This window comes from Petaurus breviceps, unplaced genomic scaffold (assembly GCF_028583685.1).
Source record: "Petaurus breviceps papuanus isolate PSGF00001 unplaced genomic scaffold, PetGlider_PUasm1.0 38, whole genome shotgun sequence".
Taxonomy (NCBI): Eukaryota; Metazoa; Chordata; class Mammalia; order Diprotodontia; family Petauridae; genus Petaurus; species Petaurus breviceps.
Genome location: NW_027186304.1, coordinates 18,446,802 through 18,471,902, shown reverse-complemented (window position 1 = coordinate 18,471,902; position 25,101 = coordinate 18,446,802). Strand labels below are relative to the sequence as shown.

Genomic DNA, 25,101 nt, shown 5'->3' with positions numbered 1-25,101 from the left:
ACAAATGATTCTCTTAACACGTGGCCCTATTCACTCTCAACAGACCGTTTCTCTAACTGGTGAAAAGGGAAGCCAGTGACTACATCAGAGCATGTGCATCTTGGGATGTGTGCACATGTTATTAAAAACTAGGTCAGAGGCACCAGTTGGTTTTTTTTTCTACACTCATTTCATAGAAGCATCTGCCCCTAGAATTTTAATACAAGTGTTTGCCTATCTCCTTCATATAGTGTTCCCCAAAGTGCTTTAAAGACATAAATTACATCTCTTTGCAATAGGTAAATGGCATATTCTATATTATTCTTTTTGCAGAAGAAGAAATTACACTATATAGCAGCTAAGAGAGTTGTCTAATGTGGTACCATGAGTCATTAGTATAACTGATAGCAGGGCCCATAATTCCATTCAGTCTGTTATTTGCAATCATAGAATTATGGAATGTTTCAGCAATAAAAGACCTTGAAGATCATCTAATCCAATCACTTACAGATTTTTCAGATGAGGAAATTAAAGATTGAGGAACTAAGTGACTAGGAGAATCAGTCAGACCCCTGACCACCAACCCTATGCATTTTCTTTTTTTTTCACATTTATTTATTTTATTTTTTAATTTGTTGAATAAAACAAGGATTTCCATAGCATAATATAATAAAAAATGTGATTGCACATGAAACTACAAATCTGTTATATAAAATTTGCTATTCCTTTTAAACATATAACAGTTATGTCAATTATGTAAAATCATTTTATATAAACTTCTATCAGTTCTTTCTGTGTCCAGATTGCATCTTTCCTCATATGCCCTTTAAAGTTAATTTGAGTATTTATAATAGTCAAAATGACTTATTTGCTCAATGTCATTCCTTTTTTTTGGAGGGCAATTGGGGTTAAGTGACTTGCCCAAGGTCATATGGCTAGTTTTTGTGTTAAGTGTCTGAGGGTGGATCCAAGCCTGGGTCCTCCTGACTCCAGGGCCTATGCCACCTAGCTGCCCCTCAATGTCATTCTTAAAACATTATTGCTGTTACTGTATACAGTGTTCTCTTGGTTCTGCTCATTTCACTCTTCACTAGTTCGTGTATGTCTTTCCATGTTTTTCTAAGATCATTGAGCTCATCATTTTTTATAGCCCAGTAGTAGTCTATCACAATCATGTATCACAAGTCGTTCAACCATTCCCCAATTGATGGACTTCTCTAAAATTTCTCATTCTTTGCCACCACAAACATTTTAGAACATATAGGCTCTTTTCCTTTTTCTGTTGGATCAATTCACAATTCCACTAACAATGACTTAGTGTCCCAATTTTTCCATATTTTCTACTATATCATACTGCTTACTGCTGGTGATTTTTGAAAGCATTTAGCTGACATTTTCATTGACCGTTCAATATAAAATTCATAATGAGAGGCAGTGTGTGTGCTCTGCTGAAAAGACTTACCGATTTTGTAATCAGAAGACCTGGGTTCAAATCCTGTTCTTTTGCTACCTACATGACCTTGAGCAAGTCACTTATTTGGGCTTAAATGTCCCCAGCTGTAAAATGAGGGGCTTGAAATGAAAGACTTCAAAGGTCTTTTCTGTCTCTAAACTTGTGGTCCTATGTCATTACATAAATATGTCTATACCCATAATGATTTAATTATCTTTTTTTCCCCTCATTTTCAAGGCAACTCATACCTAAAGGAGTACTTTCTTAAGTTTGAAAACATATTTTAAGATCTAGTAAAAAGGATGATTTTTTTTCAGTAGTGGTTTCCACCATTCTCCAAAGGTCAGACAGTATGACTAGTGGAAATTTGCAATATGATTCTCTTTTATGTTGCTGATACTTCTATTATCATACTTCCTAGGTACTTAGGTGCAGTATAAGTTGTAAATTTTTCCAGGTTTTTCCATTAAAATCATTATCATCACACCGTGCATGTGAGGTAGGTCATTATTAAATCTAGTTTTCTAGATAACTGCATTTTTCCCAGGGCCTCACAGTAAGCCAAGGGTAGAGCTACACATTAGTTTTATAAACTTCCTCCCTTTCCCCACCCCCCCATCCCTCTAGAGTTCCAAGGAGCTATCACATTCATGCACAGATGCCATTTTTTGCAGGCACAACTAACGCCCAGGTTCTTCCCATCATTAGAGGTCTGGAAATGCATCAAAGCAGAAAGGAAGCTCCTGTGAGACTGAGTTAGTCCTATTATATCAGAAATTTGTGGAAGCCCAAGTGCTACTGAGACAGGAGCAAGTTGTACCATCCTGTGAATTTTTCAGAAATGACTTCCATATTGATTGTGGCCATTGTTTTTTTTTGCCATGAAGAGAGTACATGTTTCCTTGATGCCTCCAGACAAGTTCAATCACCAAATCAAGTTTTCATGACTCAACGAAAAAAGACAAACAAACAAAAACTTAGCATTGACTACATCTTTATCTATTTCCTCCCTTTACAGAGTGCAAATTCACCTGCACCAGTGGTAAATGCTTGTATCTTGGCTCACTGGTCTGTAACCAACAGAACGATTGTGGGGATAACAGTGATGAAGACAACTGTCTGCTGGTGACTGAACATCCTCCTCCTGGCATCTTCAACTGTAAGTGCTTCCTTCTTCTTCCTTCTTTCCTTTGTTGTGCCGTCGTGAGATTTATTGTGAGGGCATTTGGAGGGGTTGGAGATTGTGATGAACTAGCAAATCGAAGGATGGCGCTTTAAGGTAACAGGAAGAGATCTGTGTCTTCTGAGAACAAGCGATCTACTTGATGATGGTATTGAAAAGGTGGCATTTTGTTTTCAGAGTTGATCAGTGGCTCTGCGTCTTATAGCCCACTTTCAGAATTTATCAGGGAAACTGTTGGGTAAATTTGATTTTAATTTCTAGTTCATCCAAAAGCAATTATTTGTAGTTTTTCATACCAGACATAGAGAAATTATAAATAGCATTGTTTGCAAAGAATCTGCAAATAATAATGTTCCTAAAACTCCATAAATTTCAGTAGGTAAAATAATATATGAGATAATTTTGAAAACTACACAAATCAGCAAACTTACAAAGAGAGGCCTGATGAATAGTCATTTTTCTGTCTGTAAGACAATGAGTGAGGATGTCTTGCCTTGTGATTGATTCCTTCTCCTTGTGTCGTCCCATTGGGCCATTATGCATTTTTTGAAGATGAAAACAGTGGTCACAGCCTAAGTTTCTTTGATTCTGTATAAAGAGGAGAGAGAAAGAGGACATTTTTGAAACATGGCTGAAAATCTCTAAGAATTTCAGGAAGAATGATTACATTGTTTTTTGTGTTTCCTTATTTCAAATGACTTGGCCTTGGCAGTGAGAATCTTTTTGAAATGCATGTCCTGAGAATACTCTCTCTATATATATCACTGTCTTTTCACATGATTTTCATTTTGAAATAATTTCATGCTACACTTAGGAGTTTCCCCTAATTTAAAATTCCTTATTGATATTATTTGAAGAAGTGACATTGGAATTGAACATTCTTCGACTTTGCTACTGAAATGATATTTTGATGCTAACAATGAGAAAAAAAAGGAAGCAAAAAAGCTACTGTTTAGTACACTGTAAATTTGTTTGGGGCTTTAAAAAACTGAGAAAATTGCACACAATTTAAACCATTATATTTTATGATTCATACATATGAATATTATTGTTGGGTAGATAGTCCCATGAAACCCCACATTTATTTATTACATTTGGATGTTCTTATAAGGAGTTTTCTCAAAATAGGGCTCATCGCTGTCATTTGAAAAGTTTATTTAATGTTGATTATATGTTTTCTTAGTCTTCTGTAAGACTTTCTTTTCTGATTATTTTATTCTTTATGATAGGCTTTTGTAATATTTCAAGGGTAAAATCAGTGTGAAATGTTTACCATATGCCAAGCACTATATTAAATGCTGAGGAAACAAAACAGAAAAATAGAGACCCCTGCTCACCAGTAGCTCAAACTCTCTTAATTGGGGGAGATAACATGTAAAAGAATAAAGCTGCTAGGAGAACAGCAAGGCCCAGAAATCTTCACGTTACCATGATAGGGTGAATGGTAAGACCTAGCATCTCTTAAATTGCATCATGAAGCTTGTTATTGAAGACACAGAGGCAGGTTTGTTGGGAAGGTCTGGAAGACATTAATTCATAGTGGTTGGATGTATGATACAGTGAAATAGTTTGCCCTATTCCTAAATAGATCATGGAAGATCCACCCAATGTACTAGAGACCTACACCTGCTTCTTCTGTATGATGGGGAGAATACTGGTGGTAGACATGAGCTCGTGTTATAGCACATGGCTGGCGATCATTGAAAACGCTACCTCGATTCAGTCCAGTATGATATCTCCTTATTCAAGTTTGAGCCAAGCATAGCATCTACTTGTAACACCTACAGTATAAATGTATTTGTGGGTGTGTTTTACCACACACATACATGTATATATAAAGACCTGGCCCTGCTACTTCATTTGTATAAGGAATTCCCAGTTGAGGACAATCCCTCTGCAAATGAAAGTCAGCACCTTTTCTGCAACCTGTTGATGAAAGCGTTGAGTGGTTCGGTAACTCATTCAGAATCATACAGCCAGTTCTGGAGAGAGGTGGGATATGAATTCAGGTCTTCTTAGCTCAGCAGTAATTGCAACAACCTCCATTCCCCATGTGGATGTTCAGAATCATTTCTTTTTTAATTGGTATGGATTTCACTGTGGAGGCTTTGAAATGTTCAGAGGATCAATGTGACTTGTACCATGTATAGGTATTATCATGCTTTATTAGTGGGGAGGAAGGAGAACATTATCATAACTAATCCAGAATTAAAAGCATGCTGGCTATCTGTTATTTAAACTTATATTTAAAATATATTTTACTTTAGATTAACATATAATTAATTAAAATTATAATCTCATTGTTATCAAACTACAATCTCTTTATTAGTATTTATCCTCTTTTTTTCTTCCTTTTCTTCCTCCCCGTATCAGTCTTCTTTCTCCATTCTTAGGCTACATCCATAGTCCATTTTCAAAAGTTCAAAATTTAAATTTCATTTTAGCAAGTAAATGAGTCTGTTGTAGTCTTTAAATGACAAGTGAATTCTTTTCCCTAATAGTACAGACCTGATGGCCAAATTGCTTCATTTGAGGAATTTTATACAAAATTTGACACATATTGACCTTGCTATTCCAGTGCTAACCAGAATTCCCTCTGTTCTAGGCCACTATATTTCCTCAAGGCTACAATGCATAAGCTGTATTATGTGGCATTTCTAGCCTTTCACAGGTTGTCTGCAGCCTACCTTTCCAGATTTATTTCCTGTTCCTTTCCTTTGTGCATTCTACATTCCAATTGGACTGACTCTGAACATTCATTCCAAACCAGTGCCATTCTCCAAGCTTTCATCTATGTTGTTCTCCCATGTCTGGAATGTGTTCCCCTCACCCGCCCTACTAACTCCCTTCAAGCTTCATTTCAGGTGCCTCCTCCTCAATACTCTGGCAATTAGTGTTCTCCCTCCATTCCTGGAAATCAGTTCTTTGTATTTATCTAAATAGGGTCATGAAGTGGCATGAGGGCAACAATTCCTTCAGGTTTTGTCCTGGTATTCCTAATACCTAGAATAATAGTTGGCACTTTAACAAATCTTTGCTAAATCCTTGTGAAACCAAGAGAAAACATTGATTGTGGCTTACTTTCTTTTAGTAGTTTGTGCAAAATGACTTCTAAAGTTACTTCTACTAACTTTAAGATTCTGGGATTTTAGGAAGACTGTTTAAAACCAACATTTTATTGGTAGGAATTTATGGTGTTCCATTTTGAAACTTTGCTTGGTAGTTGAATTACTGTTTTGGAAACTGATTTTTTGGTATGACTGAATTTTAGGGCTGCTTTTAGTATAACAAGAATTTTCTAAAACAAACATAACTAAAAATGAATCGACCTGGAGATCGTTGATTATATTCTTCCTACTTTTTTCCTGTGTGTGTTTTAATGGAATGTAATTAAAATTAGTCAGTTGCTTGTCATTTGAAGCCAGTCATCTCTAAGCCAGTTGGTCAGCCTCCCCATATTCACTGGCTTTCAGCATGTTCTCTTCCTCCCAGGGTGAATAATCAATAGAAACTGTGGTCTGGTGAGTTCTGTGGTCCTTACCAATGCCTTGCAGAGCAAGTAAGAGGTTTCAGCTGGGATATTCTTGGACAGGCTATGGAGTGAGGGTGGGAGAAGAATGGTAATTTGAGCAATCTGAGGGGTCATTGACCAGGGGTGTTGCTTAATCTCTCCAGGCCTCAGCTTCCTCATCTGTAAAAATGCAAGGGTTGGATTAGCTGTCACCTGATATCTCTTTCTGCTCTAGATTTATGATCCTATGAGCTAAAAAGGGCCATGAGGTTGCAATGTCAAAACCTCAAAGTCAGTAGCTAGAATTTAATCTGAATGAATCAGGTGCAATAGCATTGTTCAAAAAAGAAGCCAGACCAAAAACCAGGAGTGCCATCAGAGTCTGTGGGAGGCATGGTTGAGGGCTCAGGAGTCAAAGACCAAGTTCTTTAGGCAACACAATATTTCTCTATATATGGAGAATTCAAATTTGAGACATATTGTACTATATGTTGAGAATTAGAGTTTGTGACATTAGCTGTTCTTTGGATTCATGTCACATTAAGCCTGGCTGGGCCCCATAATCCAGCTACCTCTGAATACCCTTCTACTGGAGAGCTCTTGGTATTGATACTACCACTCATTATTTTCCATAGCAACCATGGACTCCACACAGGGGCAGAGTCTCATTTGAGGGTCACTTTAATTTCTGAATTTCTCATAACTGATTTGCTCTTTGAGTTATGAGACCCTTTAAAAGTATTAGTCCTGCTTAGGTTGAGGATTTAGCTTGCCAGCAAACTGTGCCTGCTTGTCGATAAATAGGTGGATCAGTCATTTCAGTTTTGTGAAAATTTGCATGGCCAAGAACTGAAAATTAAACTTTGGAACTGATTTAATAGGAGATGAATATTCTGTTCCATCCCCTCCCTCCCTTCTCTGCCCTCTCCCCATGATCTTCACCAGGTGAGGTTACAGAACAAAGCAAGATTCATTTAACAAGCTATGGCTGTGTCACAAGCCGTATGCATTTGTAGCAAACATGCCTACTTTAATAAAATAACATGGCATTTTGAATGAATGTACAAACTCATTTGGGGTAACAGATGGACAGTATGTATTTCATGTTGGGTTAGTTATAATAACAATATTCCTTTTTCTCCCCACTAAGTCTTCTATTTTATTTTTCTCACTTGCATGTAAAAACAATTTTTAGAGTTTATTTTTAAAAAGTGAGTTCTGAATTCTCCCCCTCTTTCCCATCCTCCCTCCACTACTTTCATCTTCAGAAGACAAGCAATTTGCTATAGATTATACATGTGCAACCATTCAAAACATATTTCCATATTAGCCTTATTTCAAAAGAAAACAGACCAAAAAAAACCCAAGAAAAAGAAAGTAAAAAAATATATATGCTTTGATCTTCATTCAGATGCCATCAGTTCTTTCTCTGGAGGTGGATGGCATTTTTTTTTATCATAAGCCTTTTGGAATTGTCTTAGAACAATGTATTGCTGAGAATAGCTAAGTCATTAACAATTGATCATCATACAATACTGCTAGTACTGTATACAATGTTCTCCTGGTTCTAATCATGTCACTTTGCATCAGTTCACATAAGTTTCCCCAGATTTTTCTGAAAGTGTCCTGCTTGTCATTTCTTATAGCACAATAATATTCCATCACAATCATATACTACAACTTGTTCAGCCATTTCCCAATTGATGGGCATCCCCTCAATTTCCATTTCTTTGCCACAACAAAAAGAGTAGGTATAAATATTTCTGTAAAATAGGTTCTTTTCCTTTTCCTTTGATCTTTTTGGGATATAGACCTAGTAATAGCATTTCTGGGCCAAAGGGTATGCAGTTTTATAGCCCTTTGGGCTTAGTTCCAAATTGCTTTCCAGAATGGTTGGATCAGTTCTAGCAATGCATTAGTGTCCCAATTTTCCCCTATCCCTTCCAACATCTGTTATTTTCCTTTTCTGTCATATTAGTCAATCTGATAGGTATGAGGTGGTTCCTCGGAGCTGTTTTATTTTGCATTTCTCTAATCAATAGTGACTTAGAACATTTTTTTCATATAACTATGGATAGTTTTGAATTCTTCAGAAAACTGGCCATTCATGTCTTTTGACTATTTTTCAATAGGGGGATGACTCATAAAGTTGACTCAGTTTTCTGCATATTTGAGAAATGAGGGCTTTGTCAGAGAAACTTTTCCCAATTTTCCTGCTTTCCTTCTAATGTTGTTGGCATTAGTTTTTTTGTGCAAAACTTTTAAAATTTCAGGTAATCAAAATTATTCATTTTGCATCCCATAATGTTTTTGTCTCATTTTTATCATAAATTCTTCCTTTATTCATAAATCTGACAGTTAAAATATCCCATGCTCCCCTAATTTGCTTATGATATGAGTGTTTATGTCTAAATCATGTCCTCATTTTGACTTTATCTTCGTATATGCTATGAATGTTGGTCTACACTTTGTTTCTGCCAAACTGCTTTCCAGTTTTCTCAAATAGTGAGTTCTTGTCCCAAAAGCTGGGATCTTTGCATGTATCAAACATTAGATTTCTGTGGTCATTTACTAACTTGTATTGTATACCTAATTTATTCCTGTGATCCACCACTTTGTTTCTTAACCAGTATAAGATTATTTTGATGATTATCACTTTGTAATACATTTTGAGAACTAGTACTGCTAGACCACCTTCTTTGACTTTTTTTTATTGATTCCCTTGATATTCTTGACTTTTTTGTTTTTCCAGATGAATTTGGTTATTTTTTCTAGCTCTATAAAATAACTTTTTTGGTAGTTTGATTGTTATGACACCGAATAGGTAGATTAATTTAGGTGGAATTGTCATTTTTATTACATTGGTTCAGCCTACTCATGAGCAATGAATATTTCTCCAGTTGTTTAGATCTGACTTTATTTGTGAGAAAAGTACGTGTAATTGTGTTATTATATTTTCTGGGTTTGTCTTGGCAGGTAGATTCCCAAGTATTTTACATTGTCTATAGTTATTTTAAATGAAATTTCTCTTTCTATCTCTTTTTGTTGGGCTTTGTTGGTAATACATAGAAATGCTGATGATTTATGTGGGTTTATTTTATATCCTGCTTAAGTTGTTAACTATTTTAACTAGTTTTTTTTTAGTTGATTCCCTAGGATTCTCTATGTATACTGTCCTATTGTCTGTAAAGAATGAGTTTTGTTTCCTCGCTGCCTGTTTTTATTCCTTCAGTTTTTTTTTTCTTGTCTTAGTGCTATAACTGGCATTTCTAGTACATTATTAAATAGTGAATGGACATCCTTGCTTCACCCCTGCTCTTATTGGGAAGTCTTCTAACTTATCCTCATTGTAGATAATGCTTGCTGATGATTTTAAATAGATACTACTTATTATTTTAAAGAATGCTCCATTTATTCCTATGCTTTCTGTTGTTTGTTAATAGACATGAGTGTTATATTTTGTCAACATCTTTTTCTGACTTTATAGAGATATCATAAATCATTTGATTTTTGTTGTTTTTTGTTTGTTTTTTGAGGGTTGTAAGTCAGCATTTATTATTTAAGTTCAAGAACAGGTTATGAAGGGGGTTGGGGAGGGGTATGAAGGGGGAGAGGGAAGAAGGGAGGAAACAGGGAGACAAGACAAGAGCCTCTCATCTGTGTCTGCTCTAGATGGAGTTGATCCTGATTTCTGAGCCTTGTTCCAGGGCACACAATGAAGTAGACGGTAAGATGAGGTTCCAGGGGTACAGGAAACACCAGGAGTGGCCAGAGTTACACATCTAGTCAGAGGTGGGGGCTGGGATTCTCCTTAGATCCCCAGTACTGCTTCCCTTTATGGAATTGAAGCACAGAGATAAGTTCCATCCCACTTATTTCAGCTCTTGTGACACATTCCTGAAGTTCAAGTCTTTGTGCTGAAGAAGTCTTTCATCCCCTTCCTAACTTCTTGTACTTTACTTCTAGTTTCTTTGAAGATGAACTTGTAAACTTTCAGAGCTTTCAGCTCAAGAGCTACTACTTGCTCCTTAATTATAGTGATCCGATTTCTAGATACTTCAAGTTAGTCAATTTGTTCGAATTTTTCAGAAGTTTATAGTCTTCACTTGTTGCTGTCAGCTCACTCGTCAGGTACCTGGCCATTTTGGAGAACATGTCCTGGCATAACGCTGTGATGTCCACCTCGAGGGGCTTTGTGGCCTCCTCTGCTGTCTACACCACAGGAGCATCTAGGCTGGGGAAGGGGGGGAGGAGGAAAGATGGAGGGAAGGATGGAGATGGGGGGGAAGTAGGGAGGGGAAGGGAGAAGGAAGGGGACAGGAAGGGGAGAAAATGGGAATGGTGAAGAGTTGGAGAGGGAAATCAGTTATGTTATTGATGTGGCCATTTAAGCTGATAGTTTCCATAATATTAAACCAGACCTACATTCCTGGTACAAATCCCACCTGGTCATAGTGTATGCTCTTTGTGATACATTGCTATGATCTCCTTGCTAGTATTTTATTTAAAATTTTTGCATCAATATTCATTAGAGAAATGGTCTATAGTTTTTTTTCTCTGTTTTTGCTCTTCCTGGTTCAGGTATCGGCACCATAATTGTGTCCTGAAGGGAATTTGGTAGGACTCCTTCTTTGCCTATTTTTTGAAATAATTCATATAGTGAAATTAATTATTCTTTAAAATGTTTGGTAAAATTCATTTGTGAATATATTTTGTCCTGGTGATTTTTTTCTTAGGGAGCTCATTAATGCCTTACTAAATTTCTTTTTCTATGATAGGGGTACTTAAATATTTTATTTCCTCTTCTGTTAATCTGGGAAGTTTATATTTTGTAAATATTCATCTCTTTCACTTAGACTGTCAGTTTTACTGGCATATAATTGAGCAAAATAACTCTTAATGATTGCTTTAATTTCATCTTCCTTGCTAGTAAATTGACTGTTTTCATTTTTGAGATCAGTAATTTGGTTTTCTTCTTTCTTTTTGTAAATCAAATTAGTCAATGGTTTATCTATTTTATTGTGGGGGTTTTTTCCATAAAATCAGCTATGAGTTTTATTTATTAGTTTAATGGCTCTCTTTTAATTTACTAATCTATCCTTTGATTTTCAGGATTTCCAATTTGGTGTTTAATTAGGGATTTTTAATTTATTCTTTTTTCTAGTTTTTTTTAGTTGCATGCTCAATTCATTGATCTGTACTTTCTCTGTTTTATTGATATAAACATGTAGAGACATAATTTTCTTCCTAAATACTGCTTTGGCTGTATTCCACAAATTTTGGTATGTTATCTCATTGGTGTCATTCTCTTTAATGAAATTATTGATTGTTTCTATGATTTGTTTTTGACCTATTCGTTCTTTAGGATTAGATTAATCAGTTTATAATTAATTTTCAACCTATGTTTCATGGACCCTTTTAAATGTAATTTTTATGCATTAAGATGTGAAAAGGATGCATTTAATATTTCTGCTTTTCTCCATTTGGTTTTGAGGTTTTTTGCCCTAATACATAGTCTATTTTTGTCAAGGTACCATATGTAGCTGGAAAAAAAGGTATACCCCTTTCTATTTTCATTCAATTTTCTCCAGAGGTTTATCATATCTAAATTTTCTAAAATTCTATTCCCCTTTTTAATTTCTTTCTTATTTACTTTTTGTTTAGATTTATCTAGTTCTGAGAGGGAAAAGTTGAGGTTTTCTACTAGTTTATTTTACCGTATATTTCCATTCACCTGTAACTCATTTAATTTCTTTAAGAATTTGGATGCTATATTTGTACATATGCATTTAGTATTCATATTACTTCTTTGTCAATTCAATGTAGAAAGGCTAAATCTTGTGTTATCCTGACTGGCTCCATGATGTGTGAATTGTTTTTTTCTGGTTGCTTGATATTTTCTCACTTGACCTGGGAATTCTGGAATTTTCCTTTAATGTTCTTGAGAGTTTTCATTTTGGGATCTCTTTCAGGAGGTGATTGGTAGAATCTTTTAATTTCTATTTTACCCTCTTGTTCTAGGATATCAGGGCAATTTTCCTTGACAATTTCTTTTATTTATTTGCTTTTTTGGAGGGGGTAGGGCAGGGCAATTGGGGTGAAGCAACTTGCCCAAGATCACATGGCTAGTAAGTGTTAAACGTCTGAGGCCATATTTGAACTCAGGTCCTCCTGACTCCAGGGCTGGTGCTCTATTCATTGAGCCACCTAGCCACCCCTCAATGTGCCACCTAGCCACCCTGACAGTTTCTTGAAATGTGTATCTAGGCTCTTTTTTTTTAAATCATGACTTTCACGTAATCCAATAATTCTTAAATTATTTCTTCTGGCTCTATTTTCCAGATCAGTTGTTTTTCCAGTGAGAGAGTTCACATTTTCTTTTATTTTTTTCATTTTTAAAATTTTGTCTTATTGTTTATTAATGCCTCATGGAGTCATTAACTTCCCCTTGCCCAATTCTAATTTTTAAGGAATTTTTTTCCAGTGAACTTTTGTATCTCCTTTTTCATTGGACCAATTCTATTTTTTAAGGAATTAATTGCTTCATTGAATTTTCGTACCTCTTTTTCCATTTGACCAACACTGCTTTTTAAGGAGTTCTCCTCAGTGCATTTTTGTGCCTCTTTTACCAATCTGTTGATTTGCTTTTCATTGTTTCCTTACATCACTCTCATTTTCTCCCCAATTTCTCCTCCATTATTCTTATTTGTTTTTTAAAATGCTTTTTTGAGCTCTTCCAATAATTCTTTTTGTACTTGTGTCCAACTCATACTTTTTATTTGAGCTTTTGCATGTAGCTCTTTTGACTTCATTGTCTTCTAAGTTTGTATCTCAATCTTCTCTATTACCATAATAACTTTCCATGATCAGGTCCTTTGTTTGCTCATTTTTCTAGCCTATTTCTTGACTTTTAACCTTATGTTAAAGTTGGGCTCTGCTCCCATGGTAGAGGGAGCATTGACCCAATGTTCACATTTTTTGTGCTGCCTTTTACAGATCTAGTTCTGGGGGTCTGTAGGTTTTTGATTCTTCTAAGATGGTATGATCTACAGAGAAGTGTTTGCAGTTCTCCTGGACTGTGCTATGGATTTCCATAAGCACTCTTTTCTACCCCAGAACTGTGACCAGGGCCCCTGCTCACCTGTAGCGACAAGTGCATGTCTCTGGAAATGTGACTGGGACCCTGCTCCCTTTCACTTAAAAGACCTTGTTCCCTTGTGATCAACCACAAACACTCTTCTCCTCCCTGGAACTGTGAAGGCATGCCTGTGTTTCTCTTTACCCTGAGACTGAGACCCAGAACTGTACTGGGCAATGTACCAGGGGCTTGTACCCAGTGTCAGGAAAGGGTCCTCTGTAATCTCCTCATCAGTTATCTGAATTCCTGAAGCGGCTGCTGTGGCTATCTCCAAAGCCTGCTTTTTGGGGTGGAGTCTATGCTGCATGGCATTCCAGGCCAGACCTGCATGGCATTCCAGGCTAGACCACAGGTTCAGTGAGACAGACCTTGTTTTCCTCCAACCTTTTGTTGGTTCTGCCACTGCAGAATGCTATTTGAGGCATCATTTTAAAGTTGTTTGCAGGGAATTTGGGAGAGCTCAGGTGATCCCTACCTTTACTCTGCCATCTTGGCTTTACCTACATTAAGTCTTAAACATAGAAATTATTAAGTGTAAGTGTCACACTTTTTAGAAGAAGAACCTCTTTCACTCTTACTTCCATCAAACCAAGAGAAAGAATTCTCCTCTCCTTTTGGAACAAGAAAGAGAACTGATTAGTTAGCTTTGTGCATTTTATTAATTTTTTTTTGGAGGGCAATTGGGGTTAAGTGACTTGCCCAAGGTCACATGGCTAGTTTTTGTGTTAAGTGTCTGAGACCGGATTTGAACTCAGGTCCTCCTGACCCCAGTGCCAGTGCTCTATTCACTGCGCCACCTAGCCGCCCCAAGACAGCTCTCTCTCTCTCTCTCTTTTTTTTTTGGAGGGCAGTTGGGGTTTAGTAACTTGCCCAAGGTCACACGGCTTGTTTGTATATGTGTGTGTGTGTTAAGTGTGAGGCTGGATCCGAACTCAGGTCCTCCTGACTCCAGTGTCAGCGCTCTACACACTGCACCACCTAGCTGCCTCTGCGCATTTTATTATTAACTAGAGAGAACATCTATCTCTATGTTATTTGATTTTACTTAGTGTAAACCAAAGTAGGAATTTTCTAGCTTTCCAGATGAGCTAGAATCAGTTTTCTCTATGTGTTGTTGGCTTTAGATATGCACTGTGGCTCAGATATCTTTTTCAACTACATCTTACTCTTTCATTTATTATTTGCTAAAGTTTAACATGAATTACAGTAGATAATAAAAAAGATTATTCCTGATGTTGCCATTCTCCCTCCCCTCCCCCCCTTAGGAATCTCATTTTTACTGACCGCAGAGCTCTTGTGTTCTCTCACCTGTTTCTTTTTTTACTAAAAATGTTCAGGTTTGTCTACTTCTAATTAGGAAAATCTCATGTTTTTCTTTAGTTCACTGAGGCTGATTTAATATTCTATTGGACCAGAAGGCATATTTGTATGGATGGATGCCTTTGGACTAACCTGGCTTTGAACTGGTTTCATTAGAAAGGAGTCTCATTTTATGCATGTCTCTGTGGAAGAAGAAGAATTCCATCAGGTTCAGATGACAGCTCTTTATAATCCCCCTCTTTGCCCCCCTTGACTGCCCTGATTCAGATGTTTCCTATTGAGCTCTTTCTTGAGTTGATATCAAGTCCATATTGTGTGCATTGTTCAGTAGTAGGCACTATGGACAGATACAAAGCAACATTAGTTCTTGCCTAGATAAGACACATAGATATAAGGAAATGACAAATAACATAAGAGGATTCTGCAGGGTAATAAAGTGAGTGGTACAGCCAAGTGCCCATTTTTTCCTGGATTTCAAGGGAAGAGATCACTGTAGACTGAAGTAGGGAACAAACACCTTCTTGGAGCAGCTAAGGTGAGCTTGACCTGCTGAAGTCAAGTTAGGATTTGGATAGGAAGAGAGGAAGAGGAAGAACATTGAGGGAGTGAAGGTATCATGAACAACAGTAGGTATAATGAACAACAGATGAAAATTAGAGAAAGTGGTTTGATAAGCCTGTCTGGATCAAAATTATGTAGGCTTAAAAAGTAGGTTGGAATCGTAAAGATATGGCCAGTGATGGAATGTCACAATTATTGTCCATCTCTTAAATACTAAGATAAAATAAAATGATAGTAGATATGTTGTGTTGGAAAATAGGCACAGTTTCTATCTTTTACTTTGTCTGACTGATTCTGCTATCAGAGGTAGCCATTTTTCATTTAATGCCCGTTTCCTTGCCATTACTGTTAAGCTGGAGTCTTTCCTAAGGCCTTTTGCTAGATCTCTTTGGGAAGTTCCTCTGATTTTTTCCAAAGAAACAATTTAGTAGTTTATATGACACTCTAGAACTATGTACTTTGAAAAGCTTGGCAGGAATAGATCTTTCTTAAGCAATCATTACTAAGGAATTCGTACTACTTGGCCTTACTACTAACCCAGAAGTTGAAAATAAGCCAACAGTCCCTTGGAATGACTTTTCATTTTCAACTTTAGTGGCATCTTCAGTTAACTAAAAGAATTCATCTTTGGAGAAACAGTAAGAGTTGGGCAGATCCTTACTGTGTAGTGGAGAACTGCTTGTTACCCAATATCTGACTCCATAGAACTAAAACATGAAATGTCCTGTGCCTAGTGATGATACTACTAATTAAGTCAATTGGTTAATTTGTTTTTTAAAGAAAACTCTTTTGCCCCAAGATTATTTGGTTGATATACTCCTAGATCCTTTTCCACTCTTCCCTTATCCAATATAAGGGTTAACTATTTATACACCGTAGTCACTGGAAAATTTAGGTGTACAAGTGGCTGCAAAATAATTTCTTCATGTGGTTCTGTTGTTCAAGAACTGGATGATAAAGATATATATTCTAATGCTGGTAACCTGGACAACAAACCATTGGATGCTCCTAGGTGAGAAAAAGAAAACATTTATTTTATCTGTTAATTTAGGATCAGGGGATTAAGAGCTAGGAATAAGACTTAGAGGTCATCTAATAAAAAACTCAAACATAATACAGTTGAGGAAACTGAGGCCAAAGAGGTGCATGTCAGTTAGAATGTAAATTCGGACGCCATGCCTTTAAAAATATTGTAATTATGTTTTGAAGGGATAGACTATACAAACCGTAGCAAAGAAGTTAGTTGATTATACAGGTGTTAATCAGCTCTGCATACTAGCCCAGTACCCAATTTTAAATGAACTTGAAACAGGTACTCTCTGAGTAACAAACAGACACGCACACACAACAGACACATGCATGTATGTATACACACCTATGTAAGTATATGTATATATGTGTGTGTACAAATGTAAGCACATACATATACTTAATTTGTGTATGTATATATGCATATACACATATGTAATTATGAGTAGCTAGTTAGCATCATATAGTGGAGGGAGGAAAGACCCCCAAGAGCCTCTGAAATTAAGAAATATTTCCCAAGGACCACTTTACCATTTCTCTGGGTGGCCAGTGGCTGCTCCAGCTGAAATGGAGACAAAACTGGTGGTGGGAAGATGTGTTCCCAGTGTCCTGAGCAGCAGGTTGGAACTTATAATGCATTTCCCCCCAAAGAAAAAATTTATTGGGCTTTTTTTTTTTGTTTTATTCTAGGTGGGGTGGGGGATGTTATTTATTATCCATAATGGAAATTCATAGTTTTAAAAGTTCACATCTTTAGTGTTTATGGGGATACATGGAGAAAAGATACAACAGTATGCTACAATGGTGACCTAGAAAACAAGTGTATACTGTGTAAGGAATATTTCCTTTATCACACACTATTTCCTCAGAGATACATGGAAAGTGGCAGTCTTGGTTTTCTCCTGCCTTGTAAAATGGACATTGAAAAATGATTCTTGGATGCTAGGTTTGGGCATCCAGTGTAGAGTTATACTGATTGGTTCCCTGAGGTTTTTTTTTTTTTCTGCTAGTTGAGTAGTTCTTCTATCTAGTATAGGTCCAAAGTCACCTCAAATGGCCTCTGTATCTCAGAGGGTCAAAGTCATATTTTTAGTCTTTGGTTTTCCATACATAAAAAATAGTCTTCTAATTTCCTTTCGGTTTTTAGAAACTTCTTGCTTGTTCCTAGTAAAGTGTGCTCTCCTGGTTTTTGCAATTGTATTTCAGAGCACTTTATGTGAATAACAATAATATTATAATAGCTAGCATTTATATAATTCTTCAAGAGTTGCAAACTACATTACATATGCTATCTCAGCTGATCCTCACAATAACCCTGTGAAATGGGTGCTATGATTATCCCTGTGGTATAGATGAGGAAACTGAGACACACATAGACGTTAAGTGACTGTCCAGGTTCCCACAGCTACTAAATGTCTGAGGCTATGTTTGAAATTAGGTATTCCTGATTCTAATTACAGTACTCTATCCATTGTGCTGCCTAGATGCCATATAGATTTGCAGGAGTTTTTAGCCCAAGTTCTGTGAACTTAAAAAAAAAAGTATTTTGATAACTGCATTTCAATATAATTGATTTCCTTTGCAATCCTATTCTGAGGAGGGGTTCCTAGGCTTTCCCAGACTGCCTAAGGGGTGCATGGCATCAAGAAATTCCCAGTCCTGTGTTAGAGAATGTTGCTGTTCACACAGAAACAATGGTGGCACATAGGGGATATTGCTCCAGAATGCTTTTGAGGAGTTTTATCCTTCGCAGTGGTTTCAGACATTTAATTTTAGCTTGATGAAGACTTACAGTGTAGACAGCTAACAGTGAACTGAACCACTTCTCAGTGCTTCATACATGCTCTGGATAAAGTCTCAAAAAATATTAATGGGGGAAATCAGAGCAGAATAATTATTGACTTGTGTGAAAATGATTCAAGATAGTATTTAGAACATGATAAAGACATGCATCTTTCTTGTCTCAGGAAACGTATGTCCTTAATCAGGTTTTGAGTTGTCAGTGGCAACGGGGTTGACACTTTTGTGTGGGTAGGTTGATGACAAGGAGAGTTTGCAGTTTGGTCTGGCTTTTTTTTTCTTTCTTTTTGCCTTTGAGGTGAAAGATTGTTTTACTTTTTCTTCTTTTGTTTGTTGCTTCGAAGTGTTTTCTGGTAAATTAGAAGCTGTAGGGTCTCGGACAGGAATTCTGCCTTTCGAAATGAACAAAGGAAAAGAATAAATAGCAGAAAGTTTCAATATAAACCTTAGGCATTGCTTCCACCTACCGTGATAAAAACAACCTCGTCGATTTACATTTTGATTCTGTTTCTGCTTTCATGTGTGCTGGGCTGTCCCACTTCAGGTGAAATTTATCCCGTTCTTTAAATATTTAGTAGTCTAGCGTGGATGTTAATGAAAGTCTGGCACTGCTATTTTGAGAATTGCAACAATGATAGTAATTTTCAGTGTCAGATTACTGCTTCGCAAAGGGAAAGAGGACGGGAGGAGGAGGAGGGAAAAATTGTTTCAGTTCTAATAGAGTTTGCCATCAGCCAGGCTGTGCCAGACAGATGGATCATGAATACTGTCTAGACGCTCTCTGCCTGAATGAAGCTGTGGTCTCTAAGGACAAGCAATGAGACGCTGGCTTAAGTAACTGGGAAAAGTCAGGGCAAGCTCTCCTCTAATCAGATAGCAATCAATGCAGATCCTGCTTCCTGGGGGAGGCACAGGGGGTGGATTGGAGAGATTGTATAGGGAGGGGACTGTTAAGAGAAAAAAAAAGACCTCTGTTACTGATAATAGGTCAATATCAATTTCAGCTAAAACTTGACTATTATTAGGCATTAGAGAAAGTGAAAAGAAGATGGTTGTAGTATGATAACACCATTGATTTCAGCTGTACACTTCTACAGACTGCAGAATGATTTAATTCAAGATTATGGTGCTTGCAAGAGATGGGAAGAACTGTGGTAAATAGGAAGGAAATTGTCATGTGGCATTTAAATGAGAACGTAAACCTATTGGATGACCTGAATACATTCTGCCTAGTGATGAACACAGCAGCGATGATAGGTGGAAAATACTTTTCCTGGAGTCCTCATTTCTTAAATGTCCCCTTCATCCCCGACTTTGGGGAGTTTCATTTGGTTTGCTTTATTTTCTCCTTTTAAACAATTTCCTAAGTCAGTCTTCTGTCTCAGCCCTCTCTGCCCATACCTTTCTTTTGACAGCGGTCACTGCAGTGATTCCATAGAAGTTCTGCGGGGTCCTGAAGACCATGGCTACCGTGCTTAAAGGTCATTGTTTACGAGGAGCCAGTAACAGTAAGACATAGAACTCAGGATGAGCCTCTATTTATTGGACTCACAACCTAAATTTAGCCAAGAGTTAGAGGGAAAGGATGTGATCATCACCATCAGAATGTGGAGGAAACTTGGGAACACACTGAAGAAAAAGCATATAATGAGCTGGGATGCTTGTAAATGTGCTCAGCGAGTCTGAGATGAATGATTTTATGACTGCCAAAAAAAAGAGAGAGACTTCTTTGTTTGACTAAACGGTCATTAATTGTGTCATTCTATTTTGCTTTTATTTAAAAGTGATGTACCAACTGCATGCAGTATTGCTGGGAAATACCTATCATTAAATAACAGCTAAACTGAAGCTGGGTTTTAAAGTCATTGTATAATCATTGCAAAGGGAGGGTTGACTCCCACGGGGCTTGTACTGCTGATAGAATCTCTTGTGCTTGAAGCTTTTATTATTTATATCTGAAATGCGACACTGACCTATTCATTTGATTTTTTAAATCAAGAATTAATATTTTTTGTTTCAGTCTTCTGTGTATTCCTATTATGTCCCAAGAGCTACCAACAGAGGGGAAAAAAATCCATGATCTTTGTCTCTTTGCCTTCCTAGACTGAGAAGGGTATAAGGTAAGGTCAGGTATTGCTATAATTTTTTAAGAGAGCATAGCACTGTTAGATGAAGCAATACTGTATTCTTAGAGGTTTTCACTACAGGTATCATGGCGAGCCTTGTTTAAAGTGATTGTCCTCCTGACACTGCCCTTATTAGTTCTGAAAGAGTGCCAAGTCTTAGCAAAATGTATCAACTTTTCTTCAAGGTCTCCACCAAAGCCCCTACCCTTACCTTTGTGGTAGCCATAGCTCTTTCTTTAATGTAGAGCATAGAACAGCTTGCTCCTTAGACTTCAGGAAACATTTATTTTGTAGCTGAGAGCATTGTATAGTGAGTGAGGCAAGATTAGATCTGAGTAGGACCATTTCTTATATCAAAGACTCTGGTCATTTTGAAGGAGAATCATTATATTCTATTTTTTCTGTCCTATTTTTTCATTTGTTATAAATTCTTCCTTCCTTCCTTCTTTTACCTCCATCTTCTCTTCCTCCCTCCCTCCTTCCCTCCCTCTCTTCCTTCCTTCTCTCTCTGTCTTTCTCTGTCTCTCTCTCTGTCTCTCTTTCTCTTTCTCTCTCCTTAAATTAGCACAATACTATCTGCTTCATCTCCTCCAAAGATTACCTCATACACCTCCCATGGATCTTACATGCCCATTGACTGGGCAGGTCTTAGGCTGTTTCCTTATTTTTTTGGGAAAACTTTCTGATGCAGTCTCCCTTCCTACATGTTTTCCGGTCATAAATGCCTACCACATAATAGCAGAATATAAAGATGATTTCAGAAATCTCTGGATTGTGCCTCTTTTTTCTAAAACATTTTAGTACCTGTTAGACTCTTGGGGCAAACTGTGGTTTCTCAATGACTGCAGAAGCATCAGGAGATTTGGAAAGAATTCATTCATACATTAAGTGCAAGGCACTTTGCTGGGTACTGAGGATACAAAGACAAAATAAAAAGTCTAGGTCATGGACCTCAGAGAACTTACATTGGTGGTGGTGGTGGTGGGGAATACATCATTTATACAGACAAATAAAGACAATATAATTTGTGGAGGGAGAAGGAGCTAACTGGGTGGGTCAGGAAAATTGTTCTTTAGGATAATTTTTCTAAGCTGAGTCTTGAATTAAGTTGAGGATTCCAAGTGGCAGAAATGAGGATGGAGTGCATTTCAGGCACGCAGGACATCTCTTGCAAATACCTGGAGAGGGGAGATGCTGCGTTTGAGGAAAGAAGTTTCATTAGAATGTAGATAGAGAGAGGTGATGTTGAATAAGCCTGGAAAGCTAGGCTAGAGCCAGATTATAGAGAGTTTTGAATGCCAAGTAATAGAGATTGTATTTTATTCTAGGCAGCCACTGTAATTTTTTTCATAGGAGTGTCATGTGGTCAAACCTGCACTTTGGGAGGTTTATTTTTTCCCCTGTGTGATAGATAGATCATTTTTAGTGTTCTGATCTGTAATTACATGTCTGGCTCCTTAGCATCTCCCAAGCTCAGTAAGGATGCTGAACTACTTTGGCCCCAAGGCAGGTTCATTCTAGAGGAACAAAGAGATGTCCAGGGAAGACTCCTTGAGTCTAGAGTGCTTTGGGTTAGAGTCCTCAGTGAAGCCCTGTACAATGGTATTCTGTGAATTCATAGGGCACTGGGACTCAGGGGGGTATATCTAACCAAGCTAAACATTAGTCCTTCACCACCTTCAAGGTCTCCATGTTTTCTCTGTTATTTTTAGTTAACCCTTATGTGCCAAAATAGCATTACTGGAATGATAGAATCTTAAAGTTGGAAAGGATCTTATAGGTCATCTAGTTCAGATTCCTCATTTTACAAATAATGAAACTGAGACCCAGAAAGATGAGATTATAGTGACATAGCAGCAGTTAGGTCTAGAATGCAGTTTTTTTGATTCCCCATTTGGCATATTTTCCATTGCATCACGATTCCTTCTGCACTGCCTCGACCATGTAATATATGTTTTTGGTGTAAGGTTTGCTCTCCTATCTTCAGGGCATTGTAACAGTCCAGAAAGCATTTTTTTTTTTTTTTTGCCGGGAAGCCTTTTCTAATGAGGATGTTGTAAACATTTTCCATATTGGGAACGCTCTCCTTGCAGACGGTGTGTGTCTGACCCTTGTCCTTAGAGTATTCACCAAACACTTGATAAAATGAACAGCCTTTTCCCCACCTCCCCACCCCCACCCCCAAGTAGTTGTTACTCTGGAAACAGTCCTTGTAAACCAGTACTCTCTGATAGTTTTAAGATTGCTATGAAGTCTGTTTGTTGCCTATGGAGAGAAAAATGTGTGTGTGCATTGTGTATTCTCTATACATACTTTTTTTGTACATCACAGGATCTCTACTGAATATAGCATACACTCACTGGAGTGACTTTAAATGACGGTTTTTGCAAAAGCGATTTCTTCCGGGAGAGCTTTTCAAAGAGAAGCTGGAAATCAACAGAATGATTACTGTAGACATATCTTCCTGTAGTTTTCTAAGAAGAAGGATCTTTGAACTCCCAGATTAAATCACTCACCAGTATTGAGATTTGAATGTGTTGTGGAGCAGACAAACGCACAGAACTGCTTCACAAATAAATTTTGGCTTGGGTACCTGTTAAACTTGCTGCTTTCAATTTTATTACCTCCTTCTCTCCTCTATCCCCCATGCCCCATTCCCCCCCCCCAAATAAACAGAAATCGTAGTTAGAAAAGGGAGGAATATTTCACATAAATATGTGATGGTTATCAAACTGGAAAAATATTTTTAATAGAAGAGAATTTTCCAAATGTCCTTGAAAACGTGAAAGTATCCTTATTCACAGTACAGATAAGACCCATGTATGGGGAGAGTCAGTGTGACAGAGGTTGACAGGGAGCTTAGCAAAGTGGATGGATCTAAGTTCAAGTCCCGCGAGCAAGTCATTTTAAACAAATATCCCATTTAATCTTCATGATAATTCTGCAAGGTAGTTGCTATTATTATTTCTATTTTACATTTGAGGAAACTGAGGAAAACAGAGGCTTAAATCACTTGCTCAGGGTCATATAGATAGTAAGTGTCTGAGGTCACATTTGAACTCAGGACTTTCTGACTCCAGGCTCAGCTCTCTATCTAGAACTCTAGTACTACCTAGCTGCCTCCCTGGGGATATGATACTTTCACTCTTATATTTCACTCTGATATTTCACTCCGTCAAACAGGGTTTTTATAAGGGTCAAAGGAGATTACAGATGTAGAGCTCCTTATAAATACCAAGGACTATGTAAATGCAGGTTATTATTGTTGTTATAATAATAATTATTAATTGGTAGATTTTACAATGACCCTGATGTTAAGTGAAGACCACACTAGGTACTTGGGAGAAAAATTCAAGTAGAACATGGTCCCTACCTCAATGTGAGTTATTATCCTAGGGAAATGGGAGGTTCCACTCCCCTCTTGCCAAGTTTTTCTTATCCACCCCCTGTTTCCAGTGGTCCACTTAATCCCAGTCTATGTCACGGAGAAGTCCACCATTAAAGCCCCTGCTGTCATACACAGGACTAAATGACCTTTGGATATTAAAGGGAATTAGAGGGGTTTTTTTTGGTCCTGTGCATCCAGTTGATTTTTAGAAATTTTGCAGAAACCCCAGGACCAAGCTACTAATACCTTTCCTCTGGCTCTTATGGTAAGACCAAACCCTTTTTCTAAAGTAGAAATTTGGTATAAAGCATCGTGACAGCTTGAGGCTAAGGCTCGGCTGTCACTGCTAGCTGAGTGGGGGTATTTGAGTCAATCAAGCGCAGTTGTTTGCATTTTATAACTTAGCTTAAAGCTCTAAATATTCCAAGAAAGGGGAACAAGAAAAAATGCCCAACTGAGACACCTCCCTCCCCATTTTTTTTTGTTTCTTTGATGTATGCTTAGAATATAAAAACATCTTAGGTTATCTATAGCCCAGAGAAAGTGACTGAAATGAACCAGAATTGTCAAATGCCAATCCCTACTGAAAAGGCTGAAAGTGAAGCCAAGATGGTCTCTCACTTGCCCAAATCTACTAGTGCATAATACTAAAAATTCCCCTGGCAAGGCTCTCATAAGCCAGCGGCTGCTTACTCACACGTCCTCTTTCTGTTCAGCGTCTGCTTTTCATATTATGGCATTTTTAATCTGAAACTCACAGGAGCTGGTAAGCAGTGCATTCAGGCTCTTTTGAAAAATAGCATTTTAGTCTTTATTTATTTTACAGAAAATTTCAGAAGGCTTTTTCCTTGCAAATGATTTCTATTCTTAAGACTAGAATAGAAGGGTTGAGTGAATGTGTGTGCTGGGGATGAGGGGAGTCCAGGGGAATTATATTTGATGTAACTACTTGCAGAAATCTATACAATAAATATCAGTGAATTTCATCTTTTAAAATGCCACCCACAAGTATATTATGTAAGTCACTTCCTATGTGAATATGTTGTTACCCATTGTGTCATTCAGATATTTAATAAATAACTACTCTGTTGTAAGACACTATGCTAGGCACTATGGGGGATACAAAAATAAATATCATCTCTGGCCTCTGGGAGCTAACAATCTAGTTGTGGGGAAAATAGGATATATATATGAAAAGATAATTAGCAATATATGACAGCATGGAAATGCCAGGCCATAAATGCTTTAGGAGTTTAGAAAAGGGAAAGAAAGATCATTTTGGCACATGATAGGTCAGGGAAAGAAACATGGAGGAGGTTGGGTTTAAGTTGGACCTCAAAGGACAGGTAGAATTTCTATGACAGAAATGAGGGGAAAGGACATTTTAGATGGGGGCGTGACCAGACCAAAGGCCACTTTATTATCAAATGAGTTAATTATGCAGGTAAATTGCTTTGCAAACTTTAAAGTGCTGCATAAATGTCTCTTCTTCCTCCTTCCCCTCCTCTTCTTTTTCCTCTCTTTTCTTCCTTCCTTTAATTCTTCTATATATTAAGGTATAGATAATGCCCTTTGCAGGCATAGAATGGATTAATCTGATAGGAATGGAAGGA

The 25,101-nt window shown here is 37.3% G+C and overlaps 1 protein-coding gene across 4 annotated transcripts in view; it reads left to right on the top strand.

Annotated features, from left to right (window-relative positions):
* Positions 1-25,101, top strand: part of LDLRAD4 (low density lipoprotein receptor class A domain containing 4) — a 617,131-nt gene that overhangs the window by 330,683 nt on the left and 261,347 nt on the right. For all 4 annotated transcript variants that reach the window (XM_069099596.1, XM_069099598.1, XM_069099597.1 and 1 more), the window contains one exon: positions 2,451-2,591. In XM_069099596.1, the coding sequence (XP_068955697.1) occupies positions 2,451-2,591 (141 nt within the window). The remainder of the gene's footprint in view (positions 1-2,450; positions 2,592-25,101) is intronic.